General features: G+C 48.5%; 1 protein-coding gene across 4 annotated transcripts in view; it reads left to right on the top strand.

Annotated features, from left to right (window-relative positions):
* PLXNA4 (plexin A4) overlaps nt 1–12,344 on the top strand; it is a 460,966-nt gene that overhangs the window by 410,998 nt on the left and 37,624 nt on the right. For all 4 annotated transcript variants that reach the window (XM_064442386.1, XM_064442376.1, XM_064442394.1 and 1 more), the window contains 3 exons: nt 373–641; nt 3,954–4,020; nt 6,195–6,341. In XM_064442386.1, coding sequence (XP_064298456.1) covers nt 373–641; nt 3,954–4,020; nt 6,195–6,341 — 483 coding nt within the window. The remainder of the gene's footprint in view (nt 1–372; nt 642–3,953; nt 4,021–6,194; nt 6,342–12,344) is intronic.

The following is a 12,344-nucleotide window of genomic DNA, read 5'->3' on the forward strand; positions in this document are numbered from 1 at the left end:
ACTGTTCAGGGAGGGAAACACAGGGTTGGAAAACAATCATCTGGCTGTGGCTAGGAGGTGTCTCAGGCTTCCTAATCATCAGATGATGTATGGACTCTCTTCCTTCTCACAGGACGATCCTGTGATGCAGAAGGAAGGGCTCACCTGCCTGCTAGATGCAAGACCGTTTTTTTAAATTGTTTATGCTGTTTTCTGAAGCATCTTTTCCCTTTTCCCTGCCTCAGAACTGCCTTCTGTTTGGTGTCAAAGTATATAGTTGGAGGAGCTGGAGGGATGAGGGCAGAGAGGTAGCAAAGGGTGTGTGACCCATTTGGGAGAGATCTCACAGTGGGCAGTGGCTGAAAGGTATAAACCCTCCTTCTTCTTGTGCAGGTCCCTGGCTACAGGCAGGAACGGGTGGAGAAAGGCCTGAAGCTCTTTGCCCAGCTCATCAACAACAAGGTTTTCCTGCTGTCCTTCATCCGCACGCTGGAGTCCCAGCGCAGCTTCTCCATGAGGGACCGTGGCAATGTGGCCTCACTGATCATGACGGTGCTACAGAGCAAGCTGGAGTACGCTACTGATGTCCTCAAACAGCTCTTGGCTGACCTCATAGACAAAAATCTGGAGAGCAAGAACCACCCGAAGCTGCTGCTCCGGAGGTAAGGATGCCTGGGGCTGGAGTGATCGTGGATGGGCCTGTGCCCCACTAACATAAGCACGCTAGTGATCTTTGGAGGAAAGGGACAAATTTGCTTGATTTTTATTTGTGCAGCAGGGTGTGAAATCAGGATGATATACAGCCACAGTTCAGTTGACCCCATAGGGCTGGCATGAAGCTGTTTGCAGAAAGGGATGAATAAGGAAAATAGGGCTGAATGAAGACTGACTCACTCTCTCTTTCTGGTTTCCTGCTTATTTAAGACTTCCTGACAGAGCATTCCTTTCAGCAAGTGTGTCTGTAGGTCTTGCTCCATCTCCTCCCTAACCAAAAAGCACTCAATGATTAAAAGTTACAGAACTGAACTACGTCTGGATTTTAATGTGGGTCTTCTAGAAAGCTTCATAAGGGCAGCAAGAACCCATACATTTGAGTTCTTATGTTGGACTTGTGTGCTTAAGTTGTTAATTTATGCTTGTGTTTCCTTTTAACCTGAAAACTCCAACTGCATTGTGTAGGACCTGTGAGTATATCACATAGAACAGGTTATATTATATCCCTGGTGTGTAAATCAGCTGCTGCCTTCTCTTGCCTGGGACGTGGACTGCCCAGGTGTGTTTCTTGTTCATGAGTTAACTACAGACACATGGAGCATCTTCTTCAGCTGCATTGTGTGATCTTCTGTCTCTCCCAGAGCATTGGCACTGGGACCTTGCTGAAGCCGTTAGCAGAGCTGAGCAGAACAACAGAACTGGTTTCATATCAGTCACAAGTTTGGGTTGGTGCTTCTTGGTCAGGTCTAAGGTTTAACCACCAGGGTTGTACGGGAACCCTTGAATTGGAAATCTACTGCTTCATAATTAACATGCTTTCCCTGCCCATGGAAATGCTGCCTTTTCTCCCTTTAGGATCATATTAAACCCTTTTTCATGGTCTGAACCAATCCTTCTGATTCAAGCCAGGGCCCTAGGTAAAATCAGGGGAGGTCTACTGAAGACAGAAGGCCTTTGCCACTGCTCAGAGCCAACTTTGAGGAGCCCTCAGCTGATCGTGATGGACAGCTTGGGCAGGGAAGGGATCTGTGTTGCCTGCTGGGAGGGTTTTCATCTGGCATGCAGCCTACTACAGAGAACCAGCAAAAAAAGGAGGAGAAGGCGCTTCCTGGCATTCAGGGTAGCAAAGCCAGGGGCAGAGACTGGACTTTGCTCTGGTGTCATTTGACTGCCTGATGTGATTCAAGCCCTACAGCCTGGCTGGTGACCTCCCTCCAGCTGTCCCCAGGCTTCCTTTCTGTGCTTCTCCTCTGATGCTGGATGGCACTGCCTCCTTCCAACTGTCTCCTCCCTTAATTTTCTCCTCTTCTTCCCCTTTCCCCATCTCTTTATCTTCCCTGGTTGCTCATTCCTGTCTTGTCCTGAGCATCCCATTTTCCCTCTTCCTCCTTCTTCTAGCTTTTTTCTAACTCTAGTCCTCTTTGTTGGAAACGAAATGTGGCCTTTGGAAGGAGAGGCAGTGAACAAAGAAGTCATCTCCACTGTTCCAAGCTCTGAAAATGCAAGGAGAAATCAGAGATGTGGTTTGTGCTCTGAGATGCAGGTCCTGCACTGAGCTGCACCAGAACAGATTCTACCAACGAACAGGTGACTAGCTCAGTGCCTTGGGATTCAGATGTTGGTGTGAGGTCTCCAGACAATAATTTGGAGCAGTTGGATTCAACTTGATGCTTCCCATTCCTCCCTGTGACTCTGTGGATGGAAGGGAATCTTCCAAAAACTTTCTTCAGTGTTGGATTTGGGGGTGTTTGACAGGAGGAAGGAGCTGGCTAGGATGATTTTCCCACCTCGCCTGTGTCCAGTGTTCCTCCCACATGACATCTACAGCCTCAAAGAAATCAAAGCAACCAGGGCAGAGAGCAACAGCATAATGGGTTTTTAGTTCTTTTTCTCATGGTAATGCTAAGTTTGCACCATGTGATGGGTCCCAGGTGTCACACCAGAGAGCATCAGAAAAGGTGACTTTTCCTGCAAGAAGCTCAGCCCATGATAAGCGTAGGGATTGCTGGAATTGAATATCATACCGTGACCAATGCAGGACAGCAGCTAGGTGACATTGACTGAGGGGAATAAAGGGCAAACAGGCTGGTTTGGACAGAGCCAGTCTCTAGGCAGAGCACGGCAATGGTCACTATAGACAAAGAAAATACAGCATTAATCCGGTAGCAAACTGGGACCGTATCACCTCTTTCTCTGGTTGCAGGCAAAAGGAGTGACAACAAACACCCTATTGTCACCCCTTCCCCCACCATCCCCACCACCTAAGCAAGATGTGCCCGTGACAACAGAGAAACCCCTATGGACACCAGGCTAAAAATCAGCTGAGCTTAGCTAGGGAAGGGACCGTCATTTACTCTCTGTTGGTGTAACAGGATGCTGTTCTCAGGCAAGGTCACTGGCTGCTTCCAAATGTACGGCTCCAGTGATGCGAACCCTTCCCTTTGCAAGTCCCATGCTCCAGAGGAAGCAAGATCAACTTTCTGCTGAAGGACTAGGGAACCGAAAAAGCAAGCTGCAGCCCTAAGTGGCTTTGGTGATAGCCAGGACAAGGGAGACCCACTTTAATACATCCAGGCAGGGACTCTTGCTTTCTTCTTGAGTAACACCAGTGCACGTACTGGAGCCAACAGAGATTCACCCTGTGCTCCTGGTGTCCAAACATTTACAGGTCTGAGTTGGTCCTTCTGTAGGAAAAGTTCACTCTAAAGACTCTAGAAGGATTTTTGTCTGATTGAGGACACAGTGTTCAAGGGCAGCAGGATGAGCTCTGTGATTGTGCCACATTGACACACTGAGGGTTATAATCACTTCCAAATGCCAGGGAGATAATCAGTGCCAGATAACTGTTCTCTGGTGATTTAGATCTGTCTTAAGTATTTATATAGCCTACTTCTCATATGACCTAACTCTGAGCTCGTCATATTTGATGGATTTATCCCTCCTGAGCTCGTCTGAGAAGGGTCCCTCAAATGTTGTCATCTCCATTTCACTAATGGAGAAACTGAGAGAGAGACATACTGGGACTTCCCTAGTCACAGGAGAATTAAAAGGGCAGTAAGGATTTTCCTGAGGGTTTCCTAAATCCAAAGCTAAAACAGAGAGCCTAGGACATGCTTAATCTTCATGGTGTCATGCCAGACTTTCCATGGGGCTCAGATATCTGGGCAGTAAGATGGACAAAGCCAATTTATTGACTTGCCCTTTGATATGACCGGCATGACTAACTCATTTCTAATTTGCTTTTTCTCGTGGGCTTTTAGGACAGAGTCTGTGGCTGAGAAAATGCTCACCAACTGGTTCACCTTCCTTCTGTACAAGTTCCTCAAGGTAAGAGGAGCAGCATGCCTGGATGAACAGCTGCTTTAATGTGTTTCCTCTTGGCAAGGTTTAGTTGGGGCAAAAACTTCCCAGGTATAAAGGAGAAAGCTTTTATTCTCAGGAGAGAGCTCACTGGCTAATGGGAGAGGGGCTGTTTTCTGATCCAGGGGCAACAAAGAGGGACAGTTTGTTAGAGAGGCAGCCTGTTGGTGTTACTCCTGTACAGAGGGGGGTTCTAAGGACCTGTGATGAAACATGAGGGAATTCAGAGCCTGGTGGAAACCTGTATAGAAAATTACCTCCTTTTACGAGAAGGCTCAGACCGCCATCGTGTGATGACCCATATTTTCAGTGCGTAGTGGCTGGACATCTCCCACCACCCCAGTTCAGAGGCAGTACTGAGGCCCAGTGCCTCCTTCATACTTAACCTGCTTTACTCATGCCATAACCAGATCCCTGCTTAGTTTAACTTAGGACCAAGCCCAAGCTCTTCTTGGCATAAGGGTGCCTCAAGCCTGTCCTGGGCATGGCTGTACACCCTCTGAGTCCAGGGGGCTGGACCCAATACACCATGTAAATGTGACTGCTGCATCCAGAGCCCAGCAGGGGCTGAGGCTGTTGCTGCTTTGATTCCTGGTGGCAGATAGCCTTGGCTTTGCAGGTTGCTCATCAACAAAACAGTGAAAAGACTTAAGACACCCCCTGAGCCCTCTTGTTCCTCCCAGAGGGCCTCTTTGGGGTGGCGTGTAGTAAAAACAAGAGGCTCTCAGGTTTTGAGACCTGCCACTGACTGCTGGGTGATGGCTGTTTCTTCTTGGGGACACACATTGAACCTCAAGCACGTTAATTGCCAAGGCACCAAACTCAGAGCCAGCCTTTTTGGAAGGAGCTGGTCTCTGCACCTCTCCACCACTCTCAGTGAGGTTGCTAGATATTCTTACACCTTACAGCCCCGTTTGGACAGGATAACCACCGTCTGCCTGGCAATTCAAGGCTTTACAAATCAATACCATTCCCCTGAGCCTTCCTCAGGCACAGCCTCTTCAAGAATGAACACATGGGAAAGTTTTGAAGGTCCCTGGAAGGTAATTTCAGTGATTTCAGTATCAGATTCCTGCTTTCAGCTGAAAGGAAAGGATATAAGGAGGTGACTCTCTAAAGCGCTGCTTTTATAATAGGCTTTTCTCCCCCCACTCAGCTACTTGTCTTCTTGCCTTACCCTGAACAGGGGCCTGATAAGGGCAAGAGACAGGCACACAGAAGCAATATGCTGCTGGCAGATAAGCTAATTAAGTGGGAGACAGGTGTAGGAACTGAGAAAGGGGCCACTTTGCTCCAGATTATTAACTTGTTTTTGCCGGGATTTACACCAGAGGAAAATGACCTCGCTCGTTGAGTTGGGACACACTGCAAGAGGAGAGGGCAAGGTGGGGAGGAAGGGAGGAAGGATGGAGAGATGAAGGGGAAGGGAGGTAATAGAAGAAAGCACGAGGAGGGGCGCATGGCAGCAAATGTGAAGAGGGAGGCAAGGGAGGAGAGGCTAGGAAAAGTGTGGGAAGAGGAGTGCAGTGAGTGTGAATGATGGGACTGAGAAATTAGGGAGAGGTGTGTCTGCTGGCCCTGCCCGTGGGATGCTTGTTGCTGTCCTGTGCTGGGTCCCACGCATCTGACATCACCAACGCAACTGTACAGACCCAGGAGCGCATCTTCCCTGGGTCATGGAGCTGCTCCTGCCTGAGCATTGCTATTTGCCTCCAGCATGAGAGCACTTGGGGAGACTGCGGGCTCTGCCCAGACACCCAGGATGGGGCACAGGCAGTCCATCTCCCTTTCAGACCTGTCTCCAGGTCCTCTGGGACCCATCCCAACACTGCTCCAGTGCAAAGCTCTGGCCTGGTGGCAATTGCCTGAACAGCTGCTACAAGGCTCTGCCAGCCCCAGCATTGCCAGGGAGCACTGACACCTTTGTCCTGTGACAGGACACTCAAGAGGGCTGGTTGCTCTCTGTGGAGGTGGAAGGTCACCTTTAGCCCCAAAATGTATGGAATAGACTGATTCCCACTGATACATCTGTCTCAAGGTGTTGGGGACGGTCAGCCATGGCAGGCATTGACACGCTGTTTGGTTGGGTTCTCACCTCTGCTTCTCTTGTTTCACCTCACGGTTGTCTCTGACCCCTGCAGGAGTGTGCTGGTGAACCTCTGTTCTCCCTTTTCTGTGCCATCAAGCAGCAGATGGAAAAGGGTCCCATCGATTCCATCACCGGGGAGGCGCGGTACTCTCTGAGTGAGGACAAGCTTATCCGACAGCAGATTGATTACAAGACACTGGTGAGTGCTCTGAGCAGACCTTCCTCTGGGCTTGCCCAGCTTCTTCTAGCAAAAGGGGATCTAGGTAAAAGAAGCCAGTGATGGGCATGCTGACTCTTTGGGCCAATTTATTCTTGCAACCCAGCAGGGTAACCCTGCTGAAGGCTGACTAGATCCATCCCCTAACACAGCAAGGTTTGTGGTTAAAGCATCTGCTTGCAAAGCATGTTTGCAAAGATGGCTGCTTCCAGGTTACATCCACTATGCCCTGCCCCACGCCCAGAGCATCTCCAGCTCCCCAAAAGCATTGCCTGTTCTCCGAAAGCATCTGCACTCATTGCAGGGTGGGCTGGCAGTGCCAATCCTTTATCATTGCTTGGATTAGGTGAGGTCAGGAGTGTTGGAAGACAAGTGCGAACCTTGTGTCATGAATATGCCTGTGAGAGTGAAGACAATAGATATGGGCAATTTACTCTGTTCTGTTAGACAAAATACTTCCTAATACCTATGTCTTTTCCCTGGTGTGATGCCCATCATTCCAACATCCCTCTGAGTTGTAGGTCAAAGGTAACAGTCTTCCTACCACAGAAAGGTGGGGTTGTCACTACAAGTTGTCACCGCCCTGAGCTCTTCCCTGGCAGGTGTGTGATGTTCACGGTGGGGTTTCTTCCTCCTCACTCTTGGGACCAGCTGGGGGGATCCTCATCCCCGCTCTCCCACCGCCTGCTCCCCTCTCCCTGGCCCCCGGCACCAGCGGCAGAGCTGCCCAGCGCCCAGCCCGGGCACACAAAGGGCTGGTGTTTGCTGGGCAGTGCCTGCCCGGGGCGGCAGCCCTTGGCCGTGCGGGGTGTCCCCAGCGCTGAGCTCGGGCAGGTCGGGCACGAGGCCCTTGGCCACGGGACGCTTGTGACCAGAGGGACGCCCGGCTCAGGGCACGGCAAGCCCAGAGACGTCCTCAGACCTTGTGGTGAATGCAAAGCCTGTGGTCTTCTGCAAGATATATATTGCATATGTCCATCTTTAGCTCCTTCTCCGAGATTACCCCTTTTCCCCCTTGATTAAAGAGCATCAATTAAAGAGCATTAGATATCTCTTCTTAGTGTGTTTGTAAGCCTTCGGTTTTTCCTGGATACACTAAATCCACTGAGCTTCTAAGTCTCTGCAGGATGAAGAACACTTTCCAAGCCTTCAGTGATCCTTGTAATTTCTTTATTTCCCATGTCTTTGGTCTCAGAAAACCCCAACTCCAAATTTTAGGATGGTCAGAAGGTGCTCTGAACTTATCAGATTATTCTATGTGCACCCTCAGCTGAGGAACATTCATCTCACTTAACTTCATCTAGCTTTGAAAGCTGTGTCCAGTCAGTGTTAGTTCCTTGACCTGTCTTATATCTTAGCTCAGGTGGGCTGATGCTGGAAATGCCTGCTTTTCTTCAGTAACTACAGGGAGTCTAAAGCTGAGCTTTGACTGAATCCAGGTCTGATGAGGGGGTGGACTTTATTCTTAAATAAGACCACATTTTTATTTTGCATATTAAAAACGTGACTTTCCTATTAAATCAACAGTGTAGTGCTTCTTTTCCATTACGTGTGGTTGTCTAGCAATTTGGAGGCCTGATCTCACACGAAGTGAGTGAGCAAAAGGAAGAAATATGCAGACAGAGTGATCACTTTCACCAAAGGAAATCCCTCCGATCCTTTTAGGCTTGATATAAAGCAGCCAGCAAAGGGTAGTAATTATACATCAGCCTGAACAAAGCTCTCCTCCATTCGCTTTGTGTTGTTTGATGTTAATCAGCTCTCCCTCTTACATCTCAAGAGCAGACAAATATATCCCGATAGGAATCTCAGCAGATTTACAGAGATCAGCTTCTGTGAAGGAGATTAAGAAGAAGCAGAATATGAATAGGATTGTTCTTCCTTTCCGTTCCCCTTTATTTCTGTTTTATTTTGTCCTTCCTCTACCTTCCTTAAGAAGTCTGTAATCTTTTATTAAAAATAAATAGTAATGAGATAAAACAAGAACTGATTCAGTATCTGTAATATAGGAACTCCCTCAATGCCTCCTGCTCTCTACCAAATGCACCTGGTCACCACTGCGAGGTTGCTCTGTGTGTGGTTAAAATTCACTGGGCTGTTCACATTTCACGAGCGCTAGATGACTGCTTGACTAAGTTAAATCACAATTCCAGCAACACGGCACATTGAAACAGGCTGTTTACTGTCATTATTCCAGGAAGACAAGCCCAGGGCTGCTTTTGGAAGGCATTTATATTTAGCCTTTATTAATCATGGCCAAATATTTTAAGTCATGATTTCAAATATGGTTTGAGTGAAAATCAGATCCAAAGAAATTGACTTATCCAGTTAGAAAAAAAGATGACGGAGCCCTTTCAGACATCTGGAATTACTGATTTTACAATACACACCTCATTCACTAAATTTAGACTGTTTCAGCCTGATTTCTCTCCAAATCAGATAGCTCCAGTTTGCTGTCTGTTCTCCAAGGAAGCAGCCCTCAGCAGCCTAGGGTCTTTGCAGTCTATAACAATTTCTGTACTTACAACGGATTTTTCAGTCCAGGAGAAACTAAGCAAGTTACAGATGTGATTTGCTAGAATAAATGCATCACAGCTAAACAGCAGGTCTTCTCCTTACTTCTCCCCAGAGAATCACAGAATCCCAGACTGGTGGGGGCTGGCAGGGACCCCTGGAGCTCACCCCGTCCCACCCCCTGCTGGAGCAGGCACCCCCAGAGCAGGGGCACAGGGCCGCGTCCAGGCGGGGGGTGAATGTCTCCAGGGAAGGGACCCCACAGCCTCTCTGGGCAGCCTGTGCCCCTGCTCTGGCACCCGCACAGCAAAGGGGTTTGGCCTCATGTTCAGGGGGAGCTTCCCGTGTTCCAGCTTGTGCCCATCCCCCCTTGGCCTGGCGTTGGGCACCGCTGAAAAGAGCCCAGCCCCATCCTCCTGACACCCACCCTTCAGGTATTTATAAGCATTGATGAGATCCCCCCTCAGCCTTCTCTTCTCCAGGCTGAACAAGCCCAGGTCTCTCAGCCTTTCCTCACCAGGGAGATGCTCCAGCCCCTGATCCCCTTGGCAGCTCTGCGCTGGCCTTGCTCCAGCAGTTCCCTGCCCTTCTTGAACTGGGGGGCCCAGAACTGGACACAGCACTCCAAATATGGTCTCACCAGTGCAGAGTAGAGGGGGAGGAGAACCTCTTTTCACCTGCTGGCCACAAACACCCTCTTGTGTCTTTGCTATCAGTCAGTGCTCATCACCTCAGGGCTGCAGTGGCATTAAAAACCCAGTTAGTTTATTCCATCTATGAGAGCCAGGAAGATCTCATCCTTGCTAACTGCCATCTGCCTTTGACAGAACCCATGATTTTTTAACCATTCACCAAACCAGAGTGCAGCTGCAAAAACCTCACTCCCTATTGCCACTGCTCTACTGTCACTGGGAGATGAAAGATCATCCACCTCCTGCGTGAGCTTCATTTCTGCTGACACAAATAATACAGGGGAGCAAAGACCTTGATGTGTGTTAGAAGCCGTCAAGAGTAATGGCTAATTAGTGCTTGGGGATGGTAAGCAGGAGCTGCCCAGTACTTCTTGAGCAGTGGCATGTTCTGTGTGCTCCCTGCACACCTTGGTGGCTCCACTGCTGAGAGCCTAATCGGATCATCTCTCCTGACGACATATTCCAGATGAATAAAGATGCTTTGTGCTGCCTTTGGTGAAGGCTTTTCAGGGAATTTTGGTGGCAGGGAGGAAGCTACTATGGAGATATAAGGTGGCTCTCCCATGCTTGACCTTTCCGGGGTTCTTTCTCCTCCTTGCTCACTGTCAAGCCTTGCTAAGTGCTAACTCCCTTGGACCTTCCGTAGCCCAGACTAAAAAGGAGAGAAAGATGTCTGTCCCTGGGACAGAAACTGTAGTGGTCTCAGGGCAGACCACTCAAATAATGCAGAGAACTCGGAGCCAGAGTGCCCATATGAGTAATCACAAGCTGTGCCTTTATTAATTAAAAGCCAGTAATCCATAGTGGAGATCAAGGCTTAGCTGTGCTAAGCATTGCGTGTATACGTACACTTAGAGACAGCTCACGGCAGGACGGGCTGGAAGACAGAAAGAGCCCAAGGATGTAGAAAAAGGTTAATAAATACAAATCCAGTAAGACGACATGCCCCAGGGTCATACACAGTCAGGGCTCAGAGATTACTACTCCGCTTGCTCCCAGTCCCATACCTTTCTGTGTTACCCCACAACTGTCATTGCCTTTATGCTACGCCGACACAGACCTCAACGCATGACCGAACAGTGGTGCCAAGTGCTGACGTCCTCTCAGTGGCAAAACATTCAGCATCTCCTTGAGCGACACTGAAGCCTCCTCTCCCCTTCATCCACCTCCCTAGCTCTGCCTCACAGGGCTCAAAGCCTGGTAGTGGGTGGTGGAGCAGTAGCAGTGAATGCATCCAGGTCAGAATCACAAAGCTTCCCTCAGACTGACTCACCATGCAGGAATACAACGCAGGCCGTCTCAGGGGTCTCTTCCCCACCAGTTGACATCGAAGATTGTGTTGACATAGCTCTGAGCAGCACTGAAGGAGCAATGGCGTTACTTCTCTGTCTTCCACTGGTTGTTGTGAGGGCAGCCTTGGGTGAAGCCTAGGGCAAACCTTACTCTTCCAGTAAGATTAGAGAGTCTGAATTCTGCTAAATGGATAAAGCCAATGCTTAGATATTTTTTGTCCTGGTCACTTCTTACCAGGGACAATCTGTAGAAAGCTGGGGGGAAAACAGAGGAAACTTTCGGGAGGATTCCCACAGAAGTCAAAGGAATCTCTCTATTGCAAACACCTTATGATTAGGAGCTTCAGTCTGTTGGGTGGGGAGCTGAGATTTTCAGTCTGTGGAGTAAGGATACTTCTATAAGGCGTTTGACAATCTCCAAAGAAGAGCCGTTTAGTGTGTAAAATGCAGAGGTGTAGCCTGATAATGTCCTGAAGTCTTTGTACTGAGAGTCTCCCCACAAGAGAACACCAACTGAGAGCTGATGCAAAGCCTGGGGCATGTATGTCAAAGCCACTGTGCTCTGGGATGGGTGCTGGTTTCTATAAGCAATGCTTGAATTCTCTAAAATGTTGAAAGGACCCTATTGGCTGTCCCTGAAATGAGCACACCGGAGTTCAGGGGTTTGCAGGTACTACCCCAGGTGTTGGCATCAGAGATGAATCACACCACACAGCTTGCTCTGACTGGCATCAGCTCAGTTTGTCTCAGCTGAGCTCAGACCACTGGGAGAGACCTGCAGAGTAACTTGGTCTCCAGAACCACAACACTCTCAGAAGAGCTGTCCTAGCCCGCCGTCACTGCTTCATTTCCCTACAGACGTGCAATGGGAGGGGGGCAACTAATAAGCTCAACACTGGATACATTTCAACAGTGCTTTTTATGTATAGTTCTGTGATCCTTTGAGATGAAAGATGCCCCAGAACTGTAAATCTGTGCTGTTGTTATTATTATCTGAATTGATGCTTCTTCAATACTGCTGGAAGTGACATATAAATAATAGCATTATGATCTAATCAATATCTCATATTTACATCTCCCCTTTCATCCAGAAAGATCACAGAGCTTTTTGTAAGCAATGTCTTCACAAGTCCCTCTTAGCTGAGCATAACAGCACCAAAGGGAGCCTGGTGAGCCAATATATAATTATACCGATATGATTTCACCCAGTTTCAAGCCACTTTGTGATCCCACTGCATCTCAGTATGTTAAGATGGAAAGCGATGGAGAGGCCAGTACCTATTGCGTACTACAGAAGAGAATTTACAGTCAAGGTAGAATTTGTCTAAGGAATCAAACTAACATGTCTGCACTTGTAAAAGCGGCACAGGAACATTTAATGACCGTATATAGCCAGGAGCATCACTGAACACGCCTTCCAAGTGCAAAGGTGTGCTGAGTTTATAAAAGTTTATAGACTTCACACTCCTGTAGCCAGGAGAGAGAAT

The sequence above is a fragment of the Phalacrocorax carbo genome, chromosome 1, assembly GCF_963921805.1.
Source record: "Phalacrocorax carbo chromosome 1, bPhaCar2.1, whole genome shotgun sequence".
Classification (NCBI taxonomy): Eukaryota; Metazoa; Chordata; class Aves; order Suliformes; family Phalacrocoracidae; genus Phalacrocorax; species Phalacrocorax carbo.